The sequence below is a fragment of the Mesoplodon mirus genome (assembly GCF_964341445.2).
Source record: "Mesoplodon mirus genome assembly, chromosome: 7".
NCBI lineage: Eukaryota > Metazoa > Chordata > Mammalia > Artiodactyla > Ziphiidae > Mesoplodon > Mesoplodon mirus.
Genome location: NC_138983.1, coordinates 79,914,654 through 79,935,050, shown reverse-complemented (window position 1 = coordinate 79,935,050; position 20,397 = coordinate 79,914,654). Strand labels below are relative to the sequence as shown.

General features: G+C 48.8%; 3 protein-coding genes and 1 pseudogene across 5 annotated transcripts in view; 2 read left to right on the top strand and 2 right to left on the bottom strand.

Moving 5' to 3' along the window:
• The window catches only part of LOC309808828 (centrosomal protein of 78 kDa-like), a 1,511,271-nt pseudogene that overhangs the window by 816,158 nt on the left and 674,716 nt on the right, over positions 1–20,397 (bottom strand). The window lies entirely within an intron of this gene.
• Positions 1–20,397, bottom strand: part of LOC309807088 (uncharacterized protein) — a 457,860-nt gene that overhangs the window by 5,769 nt on the left and 431,694 nt on the right. The window lies entirely within an intron of this gene.
• Positions 1,589–12,470, top strand: LOC309807100 (interferon regulatory factor 6-like). 2 transcript variants are annotated; one of them, XM_082626340.1, is made up of 4 exons: positions 1,589–1,845; positions 9,593–9,797; positions 10,827–10,955; positions 12,312–12,470. In XM_082626340.1, the coding sequence occupies exons 2-4, from the start codon at positions 9,653–9,655 to the stop codon at positions 12,392–12,394; spliced, it is 357 nt and encodes a 118-aa protein (XP_082482466.1). In that variant the 5' UTR covers positions 1,589–1,845; positions 9,593–9,652; the 3' UTR covers positions 12,395–12,470. The 2 variants fall into 2 exon arrangements, with proteins under 2 accessions (XP_082482466.1, XP_082482465.1); XM_082626339.1 differs by lacking the exon at positions 1,589–1,845 and adding an exon at positions 2,976–4,159.
• Positions 12,398–20,397, top strand: part of LOC309807995 (BCL-6 corepressor-like) — a gene marked incomplete at its 5' end in the record, with an annotated part of 18,918 nt that continues 10,918 nt past the window's right edge. Inside the window, 6 exon segments of the mRNA XM_082628006.1 lie at positions 12,398–12,877; positions 13,539–13,592; positions 14,064–14,250; positions 19,652–19,897; positions 20,251–20,328; positions 20,331–20,396. Coding sequence (XP_082484132.1) covers positions 12,398–12,877; positions 13,539–13,592; positions 14,064–14,250; positions 19,652–19,897; positions 20,251–20,328; positions 20,331–20,396 — 1,111 coding nt within the window.

Genomic DNA, 20,397 nt, shown 5'->3' with positions numbered 1-20,397 from the left:
AATGATTTAAAAAGCTCAGACCTCAGGCTTTCCCCTTGAAAGACCTCATAGTCTAGTTGGGGGAGACAAAGCAATTAACAAATAATTATGTTGTCATGGGCTAGATTAGAAGGGTGTCTACAAAGGGTTTTAGGAACCCAGAAGATAAAGAAGCTCCTCTTGCTGCGGAGGAGAGAGGAAAGGTCATGGGGAGTTGCACAGAGGATGCACTGAGTCAGGGTTTCCTGGGAAAGAAGGTTCCAGGGAGAGGGAATAGCATGAGCAAGGTGGAAAGATGTGTTTGGAGAACTGTCTGTGGACCCTGTTGCTGAGGTGGGTGGGTGGGAGTAGAGAGGTTGGAGAGACGGACAGGTGAGGATTCAGCCCACTAAAGGCCTTGCATGCCTTGCTGGGGCATTGAGGCCCAATCCCATGTAAGGTGAGGAACCCTTAAAGGATTTCAAGCAAGGGGGTTATGTGAACCGATTTGGACTTCAGCGAAATCACAGTGATGTCTGTATGGGTGACAAGGACATTAAATCTTCCTTTCTGACGACTTCCTGGAGCAGCCGATTCGCTACTGATGCTGCCCACCTCCAAAAGACTTTGGAGACTTTTTCATGTTTTGTTTGTTTGTTTATTTGTTTTCGGTACGCAGGCCTCTCACCGTTGTGGCCTCTCCCGTTGCGGAGCCCAGGCTCCAGACGCGCAGGCTCAGCGGCCATGGCTCACGAGCTTAGCCGCTCCGCGGCACGGGGGACCTTCCCAGACCTGGGGCACGAACCCGCGTCCCCTGCATCGGCAGGCGGACTCTCAACCACTGCGCCACCAGGGAAGCCCTATCCTGTGGTTTTTAAGTATCCCTGCACACTCTGCCTGTCTCTAGAGTATTAAGTCCAGTTGCGCTGTTTTTACCTCTTTGTTTATTGAGATTATTATTTACTTGCATTAAAATGTACCAATTTCAAAGGTACAGTTTGATTAATTTTGGTAATTGTATACCAGGTGTAACCACCACCACGGCCCAGATATAGAAAAGTTACTTACCCTTTAAAAGTTTTCCATCCCAATTTGCCCCAATTCAGTTTTGAGACACTTTATTGAGTTTTACTGCTTTCTCTAACATCGACTCTCCGGGTGATTTAGGAAAGTCACTTTACCTCTCTGGATGTGTTTTTGCTTTTATAACATGAAAAATGCCAGAACAGATGTGTTACCAAGGGCCCTTGCAATACTTTCAGAAAATGAGGGGGTAGGGTAAGGGCGGGAATCTCAGCCTTGCGTCCTCATTCTTCACACAGCACACGCATGTGGCAGATCCTAGTGGGAAAAGCCTGTGGCCGCATCAGAGAGAACTAGGTTTCCATCTCCTCTCTTGCTAGTGTGTGTGTAACCTTTTGTAAGCATCAGCTTTCTCATCTCCAATATCAGGCTTATTAACAAGGCCTATTTGTTTACTGTTGTGAGGATGAATTGAGATGCACCGGCAGCCTTAAATGTTAGTTGGTATTTGTATTATGGCATAATACAAAGGCACTGCATTCAACCATCTCAGTTACTACACGTTTATGCAGGCTGATTCTCACAGCCACGCCTGTCGTACAAGCGCGGCGTAAAGCGGGTCTGCTTTATGGCACCCTGCTTCCGCCGTAAAGCGCCGTTGGCAATCCCGCGTGAGTGGGTTGAGGAGACGACTTCCAGGTGAAAAACGCGATTCTTGGAGGTTGGCTGACTTGACGTCTTCCCCATGGTCAAACGCGGGAGCCGGAGCCGGAGCCGGAGCCAGAGCCAGCTGCTCAACTCCCTAACTAAAAAGCAGAAGAAGCATCTAAGGGATTTCGGCGAGGAGCATCCCTTCTATGACAGGTATGGAGAGGCGAGGCTGGGACCGGCGCTGCCGGCGTCCTTTCCCGGTGGGAGCCCGCGTGTCCCCGCGTTTGGTCCGCCGGTGCCCCGGGGGTAGTGACAGGGCAGCTCCCGCCGCGTGCCACGCTGCCCCGGCGCCGGCCTAGCTCGCCCGGGGATCCTGGCGGCTTCCCGCCTGAGATGGGGTTCTTCGCCGGTCTTCCTACCCTTTGTTGAGCCTGTAGTTTGATGCTAGACGGCACGCCTCCTGTGTGGCGACTGGGCAGAGATTTTATAAGCTTGTGTTCGTTTTCTATGTTTTTAAAGAATTGCTTGGGGGCTTCCCTGGTGGCGCAGTGGTTAAGAATCCGCCTGCCAACGGAGGGGACAGGGGTTCGAGCCCTGGTCCGGGAAGATCCCACATGCCGCGGTGCAAGTAAGCCCGTGCGCCACAACTATTGAGCCTGCACTCCAGAGCCCGCGAGCCACAACTACTGAGCCAGGGTGGTGCAACTACTGATGCCCGCGAGCCTAGAGCCCCTGCTCCGCAACAAGAGAAGCCACCTCTCGCCGCAACTAGAGAAAGCCCGGGCGCAGCAACGAAGACCCATAGCAGGCAAAAATAAATAAATTAAAGAAGTTAAAAAAAATAAAAAAAGAATTGCTTGGGGGCTTCCCTGGTGGCGCAGTGGTTGAGAGTCTACCTGCCAATGCAGGGGACACGGGTTCGTGCCCCGGTCTGGGAGGATCCCACATGCCGCAGAGCGGCTGGGCCCGTGGGCCATGGCCGCTGAGCCTGCGCGTCCGGAGCCTGTGCTCCGCAACGGGAGAGGCCACAACAAGAGGCCCGCGTAGCGCAAAAAAAAAAAAAAAAAAAAAAAAAGAATTGCTTGGGACCCTCGACATCACCTATCTATTCAATGACCATGAGGAAAGTAATGTTTGGGTAGTTGTGGGCTCCTCTCTAAGTGTCCAGACTCTCAGTTATGATCTTAGTGCTCATCCCACCCCTTTGGGCTGCTTTATCAACAGTTAGAGGGATAGTCTACTTAAGAAACTTGCTAGAAAAGGTGAACCCCGAGGGCTTTTATTTGCCAAAATTTCCCATCTTTTGGATGAGAGCCTGTTACTGTGTGACTGTAGTATTTGTCATGTGGTCTTGTTAGACTTTTTCATTCGTCTCTTATTATCTATTTGGCATATCCTTCCAAAACCTGTCCAAATGCATATGGAGTTTTTACTTGACAATAGATATAATGTATTTATAACGGTATAGTCTGCCATGTTCATTTAAAGTTGTATCATTAGACTTTTCCTAATTGCTACATACTAGTAGTTAAAGTTTAACATTGCCTGTTTCTTCTCAGGGTTTCCAGAAAGGAAGCAAAACCACAGACTTGTCAACTGGTAATGCTTTATACCTTCTTTATGATAGTAGATTCTGGACTGTTACTTTTAAGATTATATATGGTACTAAAGTTTGGCTACATTTCCACTCTCTTTGATTTTAGATGTAAGCTATACTTTAGTAATATTGCTTAGTTTTAAGTGCAGATGTCTGTTAAAATGCCATTGTGATAACTAACATAGTATAGAGTATGAAACTGTCCTGAGAGATTAGCCTGTTAAGGAGGCTTACCAGAGGGCTCTTGGTGAATCCTAAGAGGGAATGTCGTGTTTGCTTAACATAAAATAGAGTGCAAAATCATCAAAGGTCTTATTTCATTACCACAGACTCAGAAATAAACTACACTTTTTTGTTGTAAGTTTTCCTGTTGCTCCTTTAAAGGTGCCAAATGTCTGACACATAGGTTAGATCGCCTTATAACCTAAAGCTCCATGTGTTTAGTTTGCTGTCTTCCCATGTGGAACATGAGCAGTTCAAAGAAGAGGAAGCGCTTCTAGAATCATAGCTAGATTAGCTGTTTTAAACAAATTTGGTGCTAGGTTTGGTTGAATAGATAGGACTGCGTATTTGCAGAAAAGCTAGTTTTTATCTAGAAAAGTCTGAACTTGGTTCCACTGTGGACCTGATGGTAGTCGTGGGGTAGCAACAAGAACAGTATAATTTTTGTTTTTAAAATCCCCATTTTCCTTTTAGTCAGAGAGTTTATAGATACTTCAAGTTCTGAAAGTGAAGCATAGAGTGAACCAGAACAAGTTTCTGGTTACAACAGACTACTTGCCACATTAAAGGATGTCTCCAAGGAAGATGAGGAGGAGGAAGAGGAAGAAGACAGTGTTCTAGATGAGACAGAAATGAATCTTGAAGATGGCGATAGTGACGTCATTGTGGAGGAAGAGATGGCAGTAGAGTCCACTGACATGCAGAAGAGTGAGTGTCTTTGATGTGGGTTTATCATCTTTGCAGGGACCACAGACAGATTGCCCCAGGGGCAGGGTGCCTTGTACCACAGAGCTGAGTGAAAGCACATGGATTCAAAGCAGAGGTTCTTAACATTGTTGGGCTCTGTGATATCTTCCAGAATCTGATGAAAACACAGGACCCTGTGGCCATAAAAATGCAGAAATGACATTTTTGCTTATGATTTCCAGGATTTCATCAATCCTACTTCAAATTCCCCTGATTGGGAGGAAAGGGAACATAATTCTGTTTTTGTAATGGTCTCAATTTATGAAAGAGATTATTGTTCCTGCCTTAGAGGAACCAAGTTGAATGGAAGATAGACATAAAATATACAAAACTTTTCAAGCATCAAATCTGAATGGAACCGATAAATATAAGTTGTTAAAGAGATGCAAAGTGGTCACATGCTGCCAGGGTGAATGAGGGGAGGCTTCAGAGAAGAGCTGGGACTGAAAGCTTAAAGGGACTCTGTCTTGCTCAGACATCTAGGTGACTACTGTTTTTTAAATTATTTTTTTTTTTTTTTCCATACGCGGGCCTCTCACTGTTGTGGCCTCTCCCGTTGCGGAGCACAGGCTCCGGATGCGCAGGCTCAGCGGCCATGGCTCACGGGCCCAGCCGCTCCACGGCATATGGGATCCTCCCAGACCGGGGCACGAACCCGTATCCCCTGCATCGGCAGGCGGACTCTCAACCACTGCGCCACCAGGGAGGCCCTTAAATTATTATTAATTAATTTATTTTGGGCTGCATTGTGTCTTTGTTGCAGTGCACCGGCTTCTCACTGTGGTGGCTTCTCTTGTTGTGGAGCATGGGCTCTAGGCACGTGGGCTTCGGTAGTTGTGGCACACGGGCTCTAGAGCACAGGCTCTGTAGTTGTGGCGCACGGGCTTAGTTGCTCGGCGGCATGTGGGATCTCCCCAGACTAGGGCTTGAAACCACGTCCCCTGCATTAGCAGGCGAATTCTTAACCACTGTGCCACCAGGGAAGTCCCCATAGGTGACTTTTTTTTTTTTTTAAATGGTTTGCTGTTTTTTTGTTTAATTAATTTATTTTTTGTTTTATTTTATTTTTGGCTGTGTTGGGTCTTCATTGCTGCACGTGGCCTTTCTCTAGTTACAGGGAGCGGGGGCTACTCTTCGTTGCGGTGCGCGGGCTTCTCATGGCGGTGGCTTCTCTTGTTGCAGAGCATGGGCTCTAGGCACGCAGGCTCAGTAGTTGTGGCACTCGGGCTTAGTTGCTCCGCAGCATGTGGGATCTTCCCGGACCAGGGCTCGAACCCGTGTCCCCTGCATTGGCAGGCGGATTCTTAACCACTGCGCCACCAGGGAAGCCCACCCATAGGTGACTTTTTAATTTAACATTAAAATCAACTTTATTGAAGTATGAATTACATTCAACAAGGTGTACCCGTTCTAAGCATGTAATTTGATAAGTCTTGACAAATGTGTATATCTATATTGTCATCGCCAAAGTCAAGATACAGAACACTTCCAATACCTGCAAAAAGTTCCTTCTTGTCCTTTTACAGTCAGTTTCCCAGGCCTGGCATCAGGCAACCACTGACATGCTTTCTTTCACTATGTATTAGTGTTTCCTATTCTAGAAATTCATATGAATGGAAGCATACAACAAGTACCCTTTTGCACGTGGCTTCTTTGGCTCCTCATGTTGTTGTGACTCATCCGTGTAGCTCATATTAGTAATTCATTTCTTTTTATTACTGGAATAGTAGTCCGTTGTCTGAATATATCTGGGTAACTTTTTATATTCTATTATCTTAATGCCTACTTGCCTTACTGTATTTTTTTCTATACTTTAAGGTGTCACACACCATTCTTAGTATTTTCATTCATCACTTGTACTCGGATAAAAAAATCGTTGCCTCAGACTTAGGGATTGTTTTAATTTTGTTGGTTTTCCAGTTTTCTTTCATGTTTTAGGTTTTTAAAAATGAAAAGTTTGGCTTTTTAAATTATAAAAGTAATATACATTTACTGTAAAAATTTAAGAGGGTAATATAGTTAACATATATCTCCTCCACCCTGGGGTGAACACCTTTAACATTTTATAGAACCTTCCAGACTACTTTTTTATGGATATATGAGTGAATATATATTTGTGTGTATGTGCATAATGGCCTCATACATTTCTGTAAGTTACTTTTTTCTTTAATAATATAACGTGTGTAACTGTGGGTTACTGCAGCTAGAACCCTGGTGTCCAAGCTCCCAGGCCAAATCTCCTTCTACTACATTACACTACCATGGGGAGGTTTAAAAAAGAAAGGGAAAGTATGAAGGGTGATTTTTCCATAAATTAAATCAACTTTAAAAGGCGCATTTGGAGAGTCAGAGAGTACTGATATTGTTAGAAAGAAGAAAGGTTGAAAAGCTGGTTAAATCTCATTCAAAAGAAATCCATATGTACCACATTGTAAAAAAGAGAAGGAAGACGGCATTCATGATTACTGGGCTGGCAGGGTAGGGGACAGTTGCATGCTGGGGGTGGCTCTCGTACTGGCTCTTCCACTCTTCACACTTGTGCTCGGCCAGGGCCAGGGACCGCTGAGGGAGATCAGAGGAGAGGGTGGTGCCTTGGGGGTTCCAGGGGGTTGTGCAGCTGGCTCCCTTGCCACCCAGACTGCCCCAGGGTTCCCAGCCCCAAGGATTATGGAGCATCCCCACACCTGTTTGCTCTGCAGTTGCTGTCCTGCACGCATTTTCTCCTCCAGCACTTTCTGCAGTGTCTCCTTGGCCTTCTGCTCATAGCTGTTTTTCTGGCCTTCCATCCGTAATAGCAACTTATTCATTCCCCAAGAAGTGTATTTCTGTAAATTTGAGGCAATTCAACAAATACACGTTGACCTACTGTGTGCTAAAGCCTGAGCCGGGATACAGAAATGAAAAGAAATTGGTCCTTGCCCACAGGGCAGAGATGTCAGTAATCTGGTGGACCTTCTTCCAGGCTGGAGGCAGGCAGGGAGAGTCCCTCAGGTGATGTGAGAGGTGAGTGGGGATAAAAAACTGCCCTGGGCATGCTGGGCATTCTCCCCTAGGCCTTCCACAGGCATTTGAAATCCGACATTTCCAAAGGGAAATCATCTTTCTAAACCTGCTCCTATCTCAGTGGCCAGCATCACCACCCACCCAGTCTCCCAAACCCTAAACCAGGGAATCATCCTTGATTTCTCTCTCACCTTCTTCAAGGAATCAGTTCATCATCAAGCTTTGTCAAGTCAGCGTCTTTAACGGCTCGTTCGTTACCTGTATCCTCTATCCCTACTGCCACCTCCTTAGTTCAGACCCTAGTGACACTATTATATGGATTATATAGAGACTATGTGTTATCTTCATGCCTTGCCTCCCTTCAAACCCTTTTCAGTCCTGCAGCTAGAGGGTTCTTTCTAAAACTTAAATCTGATCACATCACAACCTGCTTAAATCTCTCAGTGGTTCTCAGTGTTCTAAGAATCAGGTCCAAACCCCTTGGCATGGTTCCTACTTACAAGCCCAGACTTTGATCTCATGCTGCCTCCACGCAAGCTGAACTGCTTGTAGGTCCCCTAAGCACTGTGCTTTTCAGCCTCTGCCTTTGCCCATAAAGCTTCTTCTGCTTAGAGTATCGTGACCCACGCTTCTCACCTGGTTAACTTCTACCCATGTTCAAGATGCAGCCCTAGAATCATAAATTCTGATAAACTTGGCCAACCATACCTACCCCCCGACTCTTTATGGATTAGGCAGTTTTACTGGTGTTCACATAGTATCTGTATTTCTGATCTGTGGACTCATCTGTCTCCTTTAAGGGATTGTAAACTCCTTTGGGGCAGGGAGCATTTTTTAAAAAATAAAATTATTTTTGTAGGCTTGGGGATCTGAACAATAGTAAAGTCAAGTTTTAAAAATGAATACATTTGTATTTTTAGAATTTCTCCTGGCTTCAAGGTCAAAAAGAAAAAGACACAAGAGCAGCTTTGCAAATTCACTGGGGGTCTTGCCTTTCCAGTGCTTTTCATTCTTACGCCCTGTGATTTTTGGGAAAGCAGGAGCCTTTTACTGTCGATTCTGGGTTACCCAACTGGGTAAGAGATAGTCTAGATAATGCAGATTTAGAGTTCAATATCAAATCATTTCCATTTAGCTTTGGAGTCATCTGAAAATTTGGATTTAAATGTTGAGTGGGTCTTATGTTCTTGGAATTGTCATTAGAAACCAGATACAGGAGTTACTGGTTGAGATCATACATGGTTATGTCCAGGTTATTGGACTTAACCATGCTGGTCACTGACCAGCTTTATCCCCCTTTGAAAACGAGTAGACTGGCATTCTGGATTATATGTCAGTCTCTTATGAGCTTGGTTGGCATTACTGAAAAAATAAAAGTTGTGGATCCGCAAACCCATAGACTCTATAGGCTATGTTCCCCTGCAGAATTCTAACTACACGGCCACCTTATCTTCCTAACATCAAGTGGGAGCAGTCTGGCCGGTCCATCTCGTTCTCTTGATCTTGAGTCCTCTGCAAAAGACATCCCCCTTTTCTGCACCAGCACGTACGTCACAGCCCTGAAGAAAGTGTAGACATCTGAGATACGTTAACAGTGGGGGAGGGCTGATATCCCGTGAACAGACACATAAATGCCTGTTAGACCTGGAAATTGAAAACCAGAGAGGCGGGGCCCCACTGGTTTTGGCCCAGGCCACCAGCCCCTGGTGTTCCCAGCAAAATGTTCCCAATGTGGGAGTTTGAGGAAGCAGGGAAAGGCAGGTGGTGTGAGTTTATTAGGACTTGAGGCCCTCAGCCTCGCACTGAGGCCAGCTGAACCCCCAGAGCGTGCTTCCTGCCCTCCTATGGGCTGCTACTCCTAAAGGTACTTGGTTTCAACAGTTATTTGTGCATCAGATTAAAGACTGAAGGGAGAGGGAACAGCAAGCCTAAATTCTTCATATCATACGCCACCTCCCTTTCTCTTCTTATTATATAAGCAATTCATGTGAAAAAAAAATAAGGCAAGCAAAACAAAACAAAATTACCTGAAGTCTTGCTATCCAAAAGTTACCATTAGTATTTTGGTGTATACTTGTTCCAGATTTTTCTTTATTTTCAACCCTTCATTAAGGCCATTGTAGTGTTGACAGATGATGCTGGCACAAGCACTTGAGATGAGGCTCCTCTTTTTAAAATACTGTATTTGCATTTGGTTTAATTTCTCTTGGGCCCTGCCTTGCCTGGTCCCCAGCGTGGTGTTTTCTGCTGCAGTCTCTGTAAATTGGAGTTGGGGTGATGGGGCGGTCAGGCAGGGCTGTGTGTATCTGTGTCTGTACGAGGGAGGGCGGGCACACTTTCCAGTGTTTCTGGGCAACAAGCAGGCACTCACTGCAGTTTCCTATGCCTCAGGCCTGGGCTGTGGAGACAGGGGAAGTACCAGGAAGGGGTGGACGACCCCGACCCAGCTAAATGGAAGGCCCAGCTCCGCTGTGCGTCAACAAGAGCAGGGAATTCAACCTGATGTACGACGGCACCAAGGAGGTGCCCATGAACCCAGTGAAGATATATCAAGTGTGTGACATCCCCCAGCCCCAGGGCTCTATCATTAACCCAGGTGAGGCCCCAGCTGCTGGGGAGAAGGTGGACAGTGTGCCAGGTTCCGGGCTGGACCCTTAAAGCGATAGTCGACTTGAAAGTCGCCTCGCTTAACAATGTTGAAGACTGGTAAATAAAGCAAGAAATGCTGTCCCTAGAAAGAACCCAGAGAACAAAAGATATAAACTCAGCACAGTCTTCCTGCCCACCCAGTGGAACAGTAAAGCATTAGAAAGAAGAGGGGGTATTGAGTTCTATAAAAAATAACTTCTCTTGGGACTCAACACTGAGAAGAGAGGCCAGGTAGTTTAGAAGAAGGAGGGCTTAAAACTTAGAAGGTCTGAGTTATAAACCTCGGTCTTTCCATTTCACTACTTGTGGGACATTGAATCAAGTCGTTCAACGTTTTGAGCCTCAGCTTCTTCCACTATAAAATCTGGGTTCTCATCTTTCCTGCGTATTTCAAAGGCTGTTCTAAGAATCAATTGCCATGACATTATGAAGGCTGTTAAGTTCTCTTTATAAATGATGGGTAAGTGATCATTTAATTTGTATGGTATTTTTCCTAGGAGAATACCACCTGATCCCTATATTTACTCAATGTTGAGCCAGTTCCGACTAAGAGCCAGATAATTTAGACTTGACCTCCAGTGCATCTAGTGAGGCTCTGCCATGAGGGAAGGGTCTGTCTTCACAGTAAGCTTATAAAGGAGAGAAGCTGTGCTCCTTGGGTCCTTAGAAGGGATGCGAATGTGTGGAAAGGGGTTTAGAGTAGGAATTAAAAGATTTCTAGGAGAAGGGAGTAGGGTCTGCAGCTCCTGGATAGGGGAGGGGATGAGAGCTTGCACTGGGGCTCCGTAGGAGGAGCTGGGAGTGGGGTGAACACCCTTGGTTCCCACTCTTTGGCACTGAGGGTGCACACTGAACCCAAGGAACCTCTGTGCTGGCAGTGCCTAGCTTGAACAGTGGGTCAGCTGCAGGGATGACAGTGCAACGTGAGCGCCTCACTTTTGACCTTTGTGTGTGTGTGTGTGTGTTTCTCGGGTAGGATCCACTGGATCTGCTCCTTGGGATGAGAAAGATAATGATGTGGATGAAGAAGATGAGGAAGATGAGCTGGACCAGTCACAGCACCACGTTCCCATCCAGGACGCCTTCCCCTTCCTGAACATCAATGGTGAGTGGGGTGGGGGGTGGGACCGAGGCATGGAGAGGATGTAAGGGGCTTTGATTTTGCAACCGTTGACACCATATCCACCATTGCACTGGGAGCAGCGACCAGGCCCTGGGGCCAGGCTGCCAGTCTGTTAGCAAGTAGGAGTCATAGGCAAAGGAACTCCGTAGGCATAGTTATCCCAGTGGGGTGGCTTCTAGGCAGAGAGAGCATCTTCTGAATCTTATGTGATAATTCAGAGAAATCAAAAAATTAAATTCATTCTCAATCCCGCATACAAATACACAAGCTGTTACAAATTTTGCTGATTTCCTTCAGGCCAAGTGCAGGGATCCTTTTCGTGAATTGTAGGCAAACTCTTCTGCTACTTCCCTCGGTACAAATTTTCTGTCACTGCCTTAACAGCCTCTGCTAAGGCTGTATCATGGGAAACTTGTGGCTCTACAGCTCTTAATACTAGGCTCTGATACAATTTCTCTACTAGAGACTTTTATCTTTTTTAAATTAATTAATTAATTAATTAATTTTTTGTGGTACGCGGGCCTCTCACTGTTGTGGCCTCTCCCATTGCGGAGCACAGGCTCCGGACGTGCAGGCTCGGTGGCCATGGCTCACGGGCCCAGCCGCTCCGCGGCATGTGGGATCTTCCCGGACCGGGGCACGAACCCGTGTCCCCTGCATCGGCAGGCGGACTCTCAACCACTGCGCCACCAGGGAAGCCCTATCTTGTTTTTAAATTGACTTTTTGAATTCAGCTTCCCAGGAAAGATGCGTTTAGAGGTTGGAGGGTCCCTGTGAGACAGAGCAGGTGCTGCACCTCCCATTGCACGTTCTGAGGACGCTCAAGCACAAGGTGAACTGCTCTTCCACAGCATCTTCCCTTGAACTTTTCACTGACGTGCTCGTAGTCATATGACGTGCATTCAGTTGAGTAGCTTTTCACTACTTTTCTAAGTTCCATCTGGCTGCTAGGGTCAAATGAGATACTTTTGCCACCTAGAAAATTTAGTATATCCAGATGATTCCTGTAGGATTTTGGAGTCCCCTAGGTGATGCCCCTTCTTTTGAGAATGAGGAAATGACTCTTATCTGTCTACTTGCCCTCCTTCACTTACCCTGTCATTTATAACCTTGCAAGCAAGTGATGAGTCAAGACAACGATCATAGAGCTCTCTCAGGTTAATACTGCCACAGCTACATTCCCACTTGGTGCAATTTTAAGATTTGGACATTTGGAAATGTGAGATCCTTTCCCAAATCTTTGGCTCACTCATTCTGTTATTCTCACCCCTTAAAAGGATGCAACCCATTTCCAGGATCATGATTTCCCTTTTTTTTTTTTTTCATGTTTTTTTAAAGCTAATATTGTGTGTCCTTACGTTATGGGCCACCTTGGATCCTTTATGGAAACATGTGAACATATATTAAAAATAAAAAAGTAAAATGTGGCCCTACAGCCACAGCGGGATTTCATTGCCCTGAGAGAGGAGTTGGGGCGCATCAGTGACTTCCACGAAGCCTATACTTTCAAACAGGCTCCGGGCCAGCCAGTTTCCAGCTTAAGCAAGGAGAATGTTCCAGCGGTAACCAACAAGGAGAACCTGGCGACGCCGGTCTCGACTCCATTCCTGGAGCCGACCCTGGGGAGCGACGGCTCTGCGGTCACTTTCGGGAAAACCCAAGAGGATCCCAGACCATTTTGCGTGGGCAGTGCCCCACCGAGTGTGGACGTCACCCCCACCTACACCAAAGACGGAGCTGACGAGGCAGGATCAACCGATGGCAAAGTTCTGAACCCGAAGCCATCTAAGCTGGCAAAGAGAATCGCAAACTCCGCGGGTTACGTGGGTGCCCGGTTCAAGTGTGTCGCTACCGGACTGTACGCAGACTCCAGTCAGCTCGGCCGGGAGCAGCGGGCATTGCAGGTGAGCCCCCCCCACCCGAATTTCAGGAGCCTGACCAGTTGTCAGGTTTTTGTAATGTGTGAAGAGGAGGGGGCCGGGGGTATGATAGGGCAGGACACCGGGCTGATTTGGTTAATGAAGCTTAGGATAATTTAAATGTTTGAAATGTGTCCAGTAAGGGGACGTAAGTGGATACTTGAAGTTATTCTGTAGATTTTAAGCGAACTCCACTCGAATGCTGATAACGGAAGTTTTAATTATTGCGAAGGATGTCTAAAAGACTGCGTGATGTTTACCTATCAGTCGCTTTGATTTCTCTGCCGTTACTGTACGTTAACAAATATACCTAAAAGCGCTGCTCAGAATGCCTTACGTGATACTTGGTGGAGGTGTGTAGCGGCCGCATGTCTGTGAGATTCGTGCAATTTTGTTTTTCCACCAAAAAAACAAACAAACAAAAAAAACCAAAAACACAAACCTTGCTTAAAGGGATAGAGTATGTATTTAACTTGCTAGTGAATGATAGATGTTGTATAGGAATTTCCTTAAGGTATTTTACTTTTAATTAAAAGACAAATAAAGCCAAATTGTTTTGCAATGTTAAGAAAAACATTGGTTCATGCTTATAAAAATGGATGAAGTTATCTAAATGATCCATTGAGTGCCCATTTTAATGACATAGATGGAAGGATTACAAGAGGACAGTATTTTATGTCTACCCGCTGCTTACTGTGAGGTCAGTTCTTCAAATTTTTATTACTAGAATCTTCCATAAACCTTTTGAGTTAAATTTCATTTCCAAATATACAAAGGGAAGTTTGTGGGCCATGGTCGTCTTTATTCATTGTGCATTTGTTTTCTTTTCTGTTGTGTTTTTGTTTCGCTTTCTTTGCGTTGTATTTTTGTTTTGTTTTATTTACCTTCGAAAGAGAATGTCTGTCTGTATGCCACAGTGTATGTATGGCTATACATACACACCACATATATCTCTACATACATAGGGCTTTACGAATAAAGAGTGTGTGACTAGTTACACATAGACACTCTTACGTTTTTATCGTTCAATTTTAAAATATCTCAGTTGTATCATAAATTGTGGTTGGTTTTGGGCAAACTTTTCTTTGCAGATACTTTCCTTTAAGGTAAGGGCAGTGAAATAGCTTTGGTGGTAAGGTGTGTCTTTTTTCCATCTCCGTTCTCTTTGTAGCGTGCAGTGATGCGCTTCTCAGAGTTGGAGATGAAAGAGCGAGAAGGTGGCCACCCGACGACCAAAGACTCCGAGGTGCGCAAATTCAGCCCCGCTGACTGGGAAAGGCTGAAAGGAAGTCAGGACAAAAAGCCAAAGTCGGTCGCCCTGGAGGAGGCCATTGCCGACCAGAACGACAGTGAGAGATGTAAGTGAACCCAGGCGGCTCGCGTGTGGTACCATGTCGGTGGGAACGGGGCGGTTCCGCTCCCAGTGCCGAGGGAGGTGAGAGGAAACAATACGCTTCCGACGGCCCAGCGTCTGGGTGCTGGCTGTTCGGAGAACGGGCTGCTCTGGCCACCCTTCCCAGCTGTGGATTGCAAGGCTGGTTGTCCTTTTGAGCGTTACGGCATCCATGAGTGAAGCACCTATGAAATGCTGTTTCCTGGCACGCATCTCCTTTTTCCGGAGCAATGCTAGTCCTGTAGTTAGTAATAGTCTGATACAGTAGAGCAGAGGAATGGCGGTGCAAGACCTCCAGCGTAGCAGGTATGTGTTCTGTTTTGGAGCAGGTACGGATACGGGTTTTTGGTAGCAGTGGAATGACACTTGCAGCCAGAGCCAGACCCTCCAGAGTGACAGTCTCCTGTGGGAGGGAGTGGAGAGTACTCGGATTCTCCCTCCAAAGGCAGAGGTTTCGTTCAAATGAGATGAGGGCTGATGAAGGCACCAGAAAGATGAGCATAAGTATTTTCTGTGGCAGGCTTGTTTGCAGTCATTAGGAGTTGACAGCACGCTCCAAGGGCGTGGGATCAACGAGGGCGTTCTTCCTACCAGACGGGGTGTATTCTGTTTTGGAGGCCAAATTGGAGAGAAAGCTAGTGTTTGCCTCGAGTCACACTCTGCGGTCCCATCAGCTGCTCCCCCACTGGGGTTGACTTCGGGCTTTGCCCTCGAGACTTCCTGGGCTAATGAGATGTGTTGGCAGCAAGCGGAGGTCTTTCTCCCGCTTTCTTCAGTGTGCGTGCTTGTGGCCTGTGGCCTGCAGCCTGCTCCGGACCCCAGAAACCTCACCGGTGATGGTGAGTGAGGGCACCTAGGTGAACGTCGAGGACAGGGTGGGCGTGAAATCCTCCTGAGACGGGACAGTTGGGGGTGGTGGGCACGTTTGGGAGGCCCAGGCCCTTGGACCCAGTCGTAGGGTCGGCGTTCGCCCGCATGCTTAGGTCGTGGGTGCCTGATGCAGTTCGGGAAAATTGTGGTCAGCAACAGCGTGTGCTTCTCTGTGCTGCTTGGAGCACTGCCCTGCCCCAGCTCATCTTTGGGGTCAGACAAAGGCCTGTGGCCAGGGTTCTGGGTAAGCCACACCGGGACCGGTTTGTCCTACGTGGCTCCCGTAGAAGGGGATTTCTGGGGCTAGTCAGTGGCGGCCTTACCCGAGGGATGGGGCTCTTGATGTGCCTGGAGTAGACGATTCCGAGCTCCTCCCCCTCGGGATTGGAATGAAAAACGGAGGGTCCAGGCCACCCTGGAGTGAAGCAGCAAGAAGGCCTCCCTCCTTGCCTGTGCTCACAGCTGACACGCAGCCCTTACTCTCCTGAGTGGCCTCATAACTCAGCTCTTGGGGAAGTTTCTCAGAGAGACGTGGTAAAAGTGGGCAAGGCCAAGTTCACGGGGATGCACTTTTCTGAGGAGGGGACCTGCCTGTTCTGGGTGGACGGTGAGGGAGGCTGGAGAAAGGGAGTGGGCAGTTAACCTGCCTCGAGTCTTCTCGCCCTTTTCTCCAGCAACGTGGCCAAACCCAGGGTGGCCGCTGCCCTTCACGTCTCAGTGGCCTCACCCGCCCTTCTTCCCAGAGACGTTTGTGTGCGTCCTTCCCAGTCTTTCCTGCTGAGCTTGGAGACGAGAACTCGGTGTGGCTGATGGGGAGCAGGGCCTGAGCCCCAGATGATTCCGAAAGCCCCCTCCCCCCACCGCCTGCCTCCAATCTCAGACCGACCGACGGGTCTCTTCCTGGAGCACCCGGGACATGGCCCAGTGAGCCATGAATCGCCACCATGGGAGGGCAGGAGTAGGGTTGGGGAAGGTGAGGGGCTCCGTTTGAAAGATTGGGGCAATGGAGGTGGGTTCCCCACCCACCCTCTGTCTTGTAGAGACGTGGGGTTTGTAACTAGCTGGTCAGGAAAGGTCACCTGAAGGGGCCACTGTTCTTACCACGGCCTCCACATCCAAGGCACAGCAGGTGTTCGTTCCATTCAGCTGGATATGAATGGGCCTTCTTGTTCTTGGGCCATCATGTCTTGAGCTGATACGGGCTCAGGTCCTTCTCATGGGTGTCGGTGTGGCCGAGAGCCGAGCTGTGAGCACATGGGAGCTGGGGCGGGTATTTGGGGCGGGCAGGGGTCACAGAGAGGGTCCAGGATGCCTTCAAGATGCCTTCCCCCTTCTGAGGCAGCCCCTACCCATGGAGGGACCAGGAGCTTCCAAGGTGGTGGGTGCTGTTTGCGTGGCCCTGGTTGTCCTGGTGCGGGTGCATCTTGTTGCTAGGGGCTTGTTTAAAAAAAGGAATTAACTTGAAAACACAGTGGCCGAGATACTCATTTATTCTTTATGATCACATGGGTGGCTGAGTGAAATTTTTATTTTGGAAGTTCACCAAATGAGTTGGGAGGTTCCTCAGACTTGGAAGTTCATCACTAGGAACCCTCAGTGGCATTTGAAGATGGGGCGGGGCAAGGAGGCATTGGTCCCTTCCTTCTCAACCTTGGAGTAACCATCTCCCTTGCCAACCACTTGGCTGGGACAGGCCTAGGACCTGCTCAGTGGCAGTGCCTGGCCAGGAGCTGGAGGAAGCCTCAGTCGAGGGGCTTCATGAAACTTCTTTGCTCAGGGAACTTCTCTTCCAGCTGAGCACCTGCACGTGTGTAAACTACTTTGGAACAGAGGCCCCTGCACTCCTTGTGTAGCGGGTGTAACTTTGAACAAGGTTAGCCCTGACTGGAGGTGCTACTATAGTTAAGCTACAGAGAAGGGGATTTTAATCCTGGGGAGCCTTCCAGCGACTCAGAACCCTCTCACCTCGTTTAGGCCTCACTGGGCATGGCTCAACCATGGTGAGGGTGCTTTGCTGCCACAGTGACTTGTAAATGTTGCTGTGCTGATGCTTCTGTGAGGTGATGCTATGGTACAACCATAATGAATTTGGGATATACGTGCTGTGAGTCATAGGACCATGCTGCAGGGACCACGTTCACATCTTGCTTAGACTGGGTGACGAAGGGCACATGGCTTCCCACTTTTAGAAGGGCCAAAAGTAGCAATGATGGCAAAGCCTGATGGTTAGGATCCCCGTGTATCTATTTATCTCCCCATCTCCTTTGCCCTCCAGGGTCATCCTCCTGTGGGTCGTGGTTAGAACAGTCTTTGAGAAGCTCCAAGTGACACGGAGCCTCTACCCCATAGCTGGTGGCCATGGGCATCTTGGGCAGTCGGGGTGGGTGTCCTTCAGGGTTATTAGTGGCCTGGGTAAGGTCACACTAGCGTAAGGTCTTGGGGGGCCTTAGCTGAGGGGAATTGAGATCTTTGCCCTAAAAGGCTCCGGGGTTGGGGGAAGGGTGGATGGACCTAGTTTGGAAAAAGAAACTTTCAAATTGGACATGGGGGTTCTTAAGGTAGCCCATCCATTCCTCCATGGATGCCCTCCCACGGAGCTTTTAGGGAAGGCTGATTGGACCAGATTGGACCAGAGAAGTCCAATGGTGTAACCAGCAGGGCTCACCTCTTAAAATTTCCTACATTTCAGGCCTGAGATTCAGGCTGGTCTGAAAGTCTTGGCATCTTTTGGTTAAAGGGATTTTTCCAGCCTTTCTCTGTGCTGAGCCCGGCCCGTGATTATGAAGCCCACCCCTGGAGGGAGGCTAGCAGTAACATTCCCACTTTACAAGTGAAGGGGGCCGAGTTGTAAAGCGGCGCCATTCCTGCCAGAGTGCTTAAGAGGGTCACAGAGCAGCCGGAGTGAGAGTTGCAGCACGCCGTCTTCACCGGGCCTCCGGTAGCCTGGGCTGCATCACCCGTAAGCACAGGCCAGGTGTTTGGGGTTTCTCCTGCTGCCATGGCAGGAGACCCTCGCGGTTGGGGTGATTCCACCATTCCGGCAAGAGTAGATGGGGATCTGCCCCACCTTGGGATACCCTTGGAGAAAAGCTAAGTGTGTTCCACCATTGAGAGCACAGGTTAGGCTAGCCCAGGCCAGGGTGAGGTTCATCCCCACAACTGGCTGCCATTAAATGCTGGGAATGCCCCCAAGAGAGGCTGATCAGGGGACCAGCCGGCTGGGCAGAAGTGGGAGTGATACTTGAAGTGGTCTAGGGAGAGGAGGAGAAATGCGAGCAGCATGTGAGGGGTGTGTCCATGATTTCATCTAGAAAAACGGGCTGTGGGAGCTTAGCTCAGGTGTTAACGAAATACCAAACTCATACACCCACCCCCACCCCCGGCCGGTGATGGACACAGGGTCATCTTCGGGGAACTCTTTAACAGCACAGTGATCATTATGGAATTCTTTGTGTGTTAGAAACAATGTGACTAGCAAAGCAGTTGAACTGTTTCTTTGGCTAGAGCAAAAGTGAGGAGTGATGTTAGGCTGGGCTGATTGGAGGAAAAGCCCCAAGTGGATGCTAGATTGAGCAGAGGGGCCAGGAGCAACACAGGCGGAGCTGGGGTGTGAGCAGTTCAGCCCTGCCCGCCGCACCCCCCCCCACCCCACCCCCATGAAGGGGGTTGGAGTCTTGTCTTTGAAATGTCCTTAGATGCTTGTTGCCTGGGAAGGAAGGCGTGGAGACGTGCCAGGTGGGTGACTGGTGTCACTGAGGGCCTTCTTCCTAGACAGGAAATAGGAGCAGCCCCTCGATGGCAGTGAAATGCTTTTCCCCCCACGGGTGTGGAAAGAGGACAGACGGACTTGTAGCAATCTGGTTGAGTTCTTTGAAATTGCCCTTGACCCTTGTGTGTGCACCAGGAAGCCTTTCCTTTCCCTTTGCCAGGCTCCTCTTGCCTTGGTCTCCCCAGCTTCCCAGCCTCCCACCATTCTTTCCCTACCCTTTTTCTTCACCCTCGCCCCTGCTGACCCAAGTGAACATTGGTGCTATGTCTGTGTAGATGGCAGTTGGGGGCTATTTGGTCTCTTGATGACATCAGCCTTTTTTGTTTACTAGCAGCTGTTTCCATAGTCATTTGTAGCTCTGCCCTGATTGGTTGGATCTTACTGTGAGGTCACTCACCCCCCTTTAAAAGTAAGCCACCTTGGAGAGTTAAGCAGTTAGGGAGTGATCTCACATGCCTATAGACGGATGGTGTAGATGCCTCACCTTGACCCTTGAAGGATGGATTGTGAGTGGACTACGCGCCTCATTTTCTGCTTTCTTTGCTGGTTGTGTTCAGCTGTCCTTCCTTCGGGACGTCTTTCTGAGGGTTTTGTGCTTCCGGCGTGTGAGGCCCCTGGTCTCCAAAGGGGGGCGGTCTGTTGGTAGCAGATTGCCTTGGGCATGGGGGTCCTGCCTGCTCCTGGTGACCTTTGTTCCCTCCTTTCCGGGTTGTCTCCCCTCCCCTAGGGGAGTGTTATGATGGAAGCAAAGCTGACCGCTTTGAAGCCCTAGAAGACAGTGATCTTCCTGAGGACATGGACACGGAGCCCCCCAGAGAGTCCCCCGCCGACCAGGCGGCCCCGGACGCGTCACGCAGCCCCACCCTCCGGCTGAACAGAAAGCGCAAGGTGTCTGGCGATAGGAACCACACTGAGACCACTGGGCTCCCGGAGGACTCTCTGCTGAAAGCCAAGCGGAGACGGGTCTCCAGAGGTGAGCTTGGTTTGGCTTCGGGCCCGCAGGGCACCCTACGGAAGTCCTGGAGCGGAGCAGTGGAAAGTTCCAGTCCCACCCTGGAGCCCTGGGGGGAGCCACTCACACCTCCCCACCCCCCACCCCCATCCCACCCCCCACCCCCCCAAAGCCAGGTGCAGGGGCTGGAGCCCAAAGGTGGCCAAAGGCAAATAGGCCCCCTCCCGAGACTTGGTGACAAGTTCCAGCCAACACAGTGACCACACCCGTCCCCTCCCCCCACCCCTGTTAGTGATGTGTAAGACAGTTTGTTCCCCACCCCCACCCCTTCCCCGGGGGGCTTCTTCATTAATTTGTAGTTACTTCTCCATTAGCTGACTGGCCTGAGAGGGAAATGACAAACAGTTCCTCTAACCACTTAGAAGAGCCACATTATAGTGAGCTGACCAACCTGAGGTGTGCATTGAATTAACAGGGCTCCATCCCAGAAAGCAGCGCCGCTTGCTGCACCTTAGAGAACG

What these genes read in the sequence shown, in the direction of transcription:
- LOC309807100 (XM_082626340.1), top strand. Translation starts at nt 9,653, where the DNA reads ATGGAAGGCCCAGCTCCGCTGTGCGTCAACAAGAGCAGGGAATTCAAC. An exon ending in GGGCTCTATCATTAACCCAG is followed by an intron (nt 9,798 to 10,826) that starts GTGAGGCCCCAG and finishes TTTCTCGGGTAG; the next exon opens with GATCCACTGGATCTGCTCCT. An exon ending in CCCCTTCCTGAACATCAATG is followed by an intron (nt 10,956 to 12,311) that starts GTGAGTGGGGTG and finishes GTTTTTTTAAAG; the next exon opens with CTAATATTGTGTGTCCTTAC.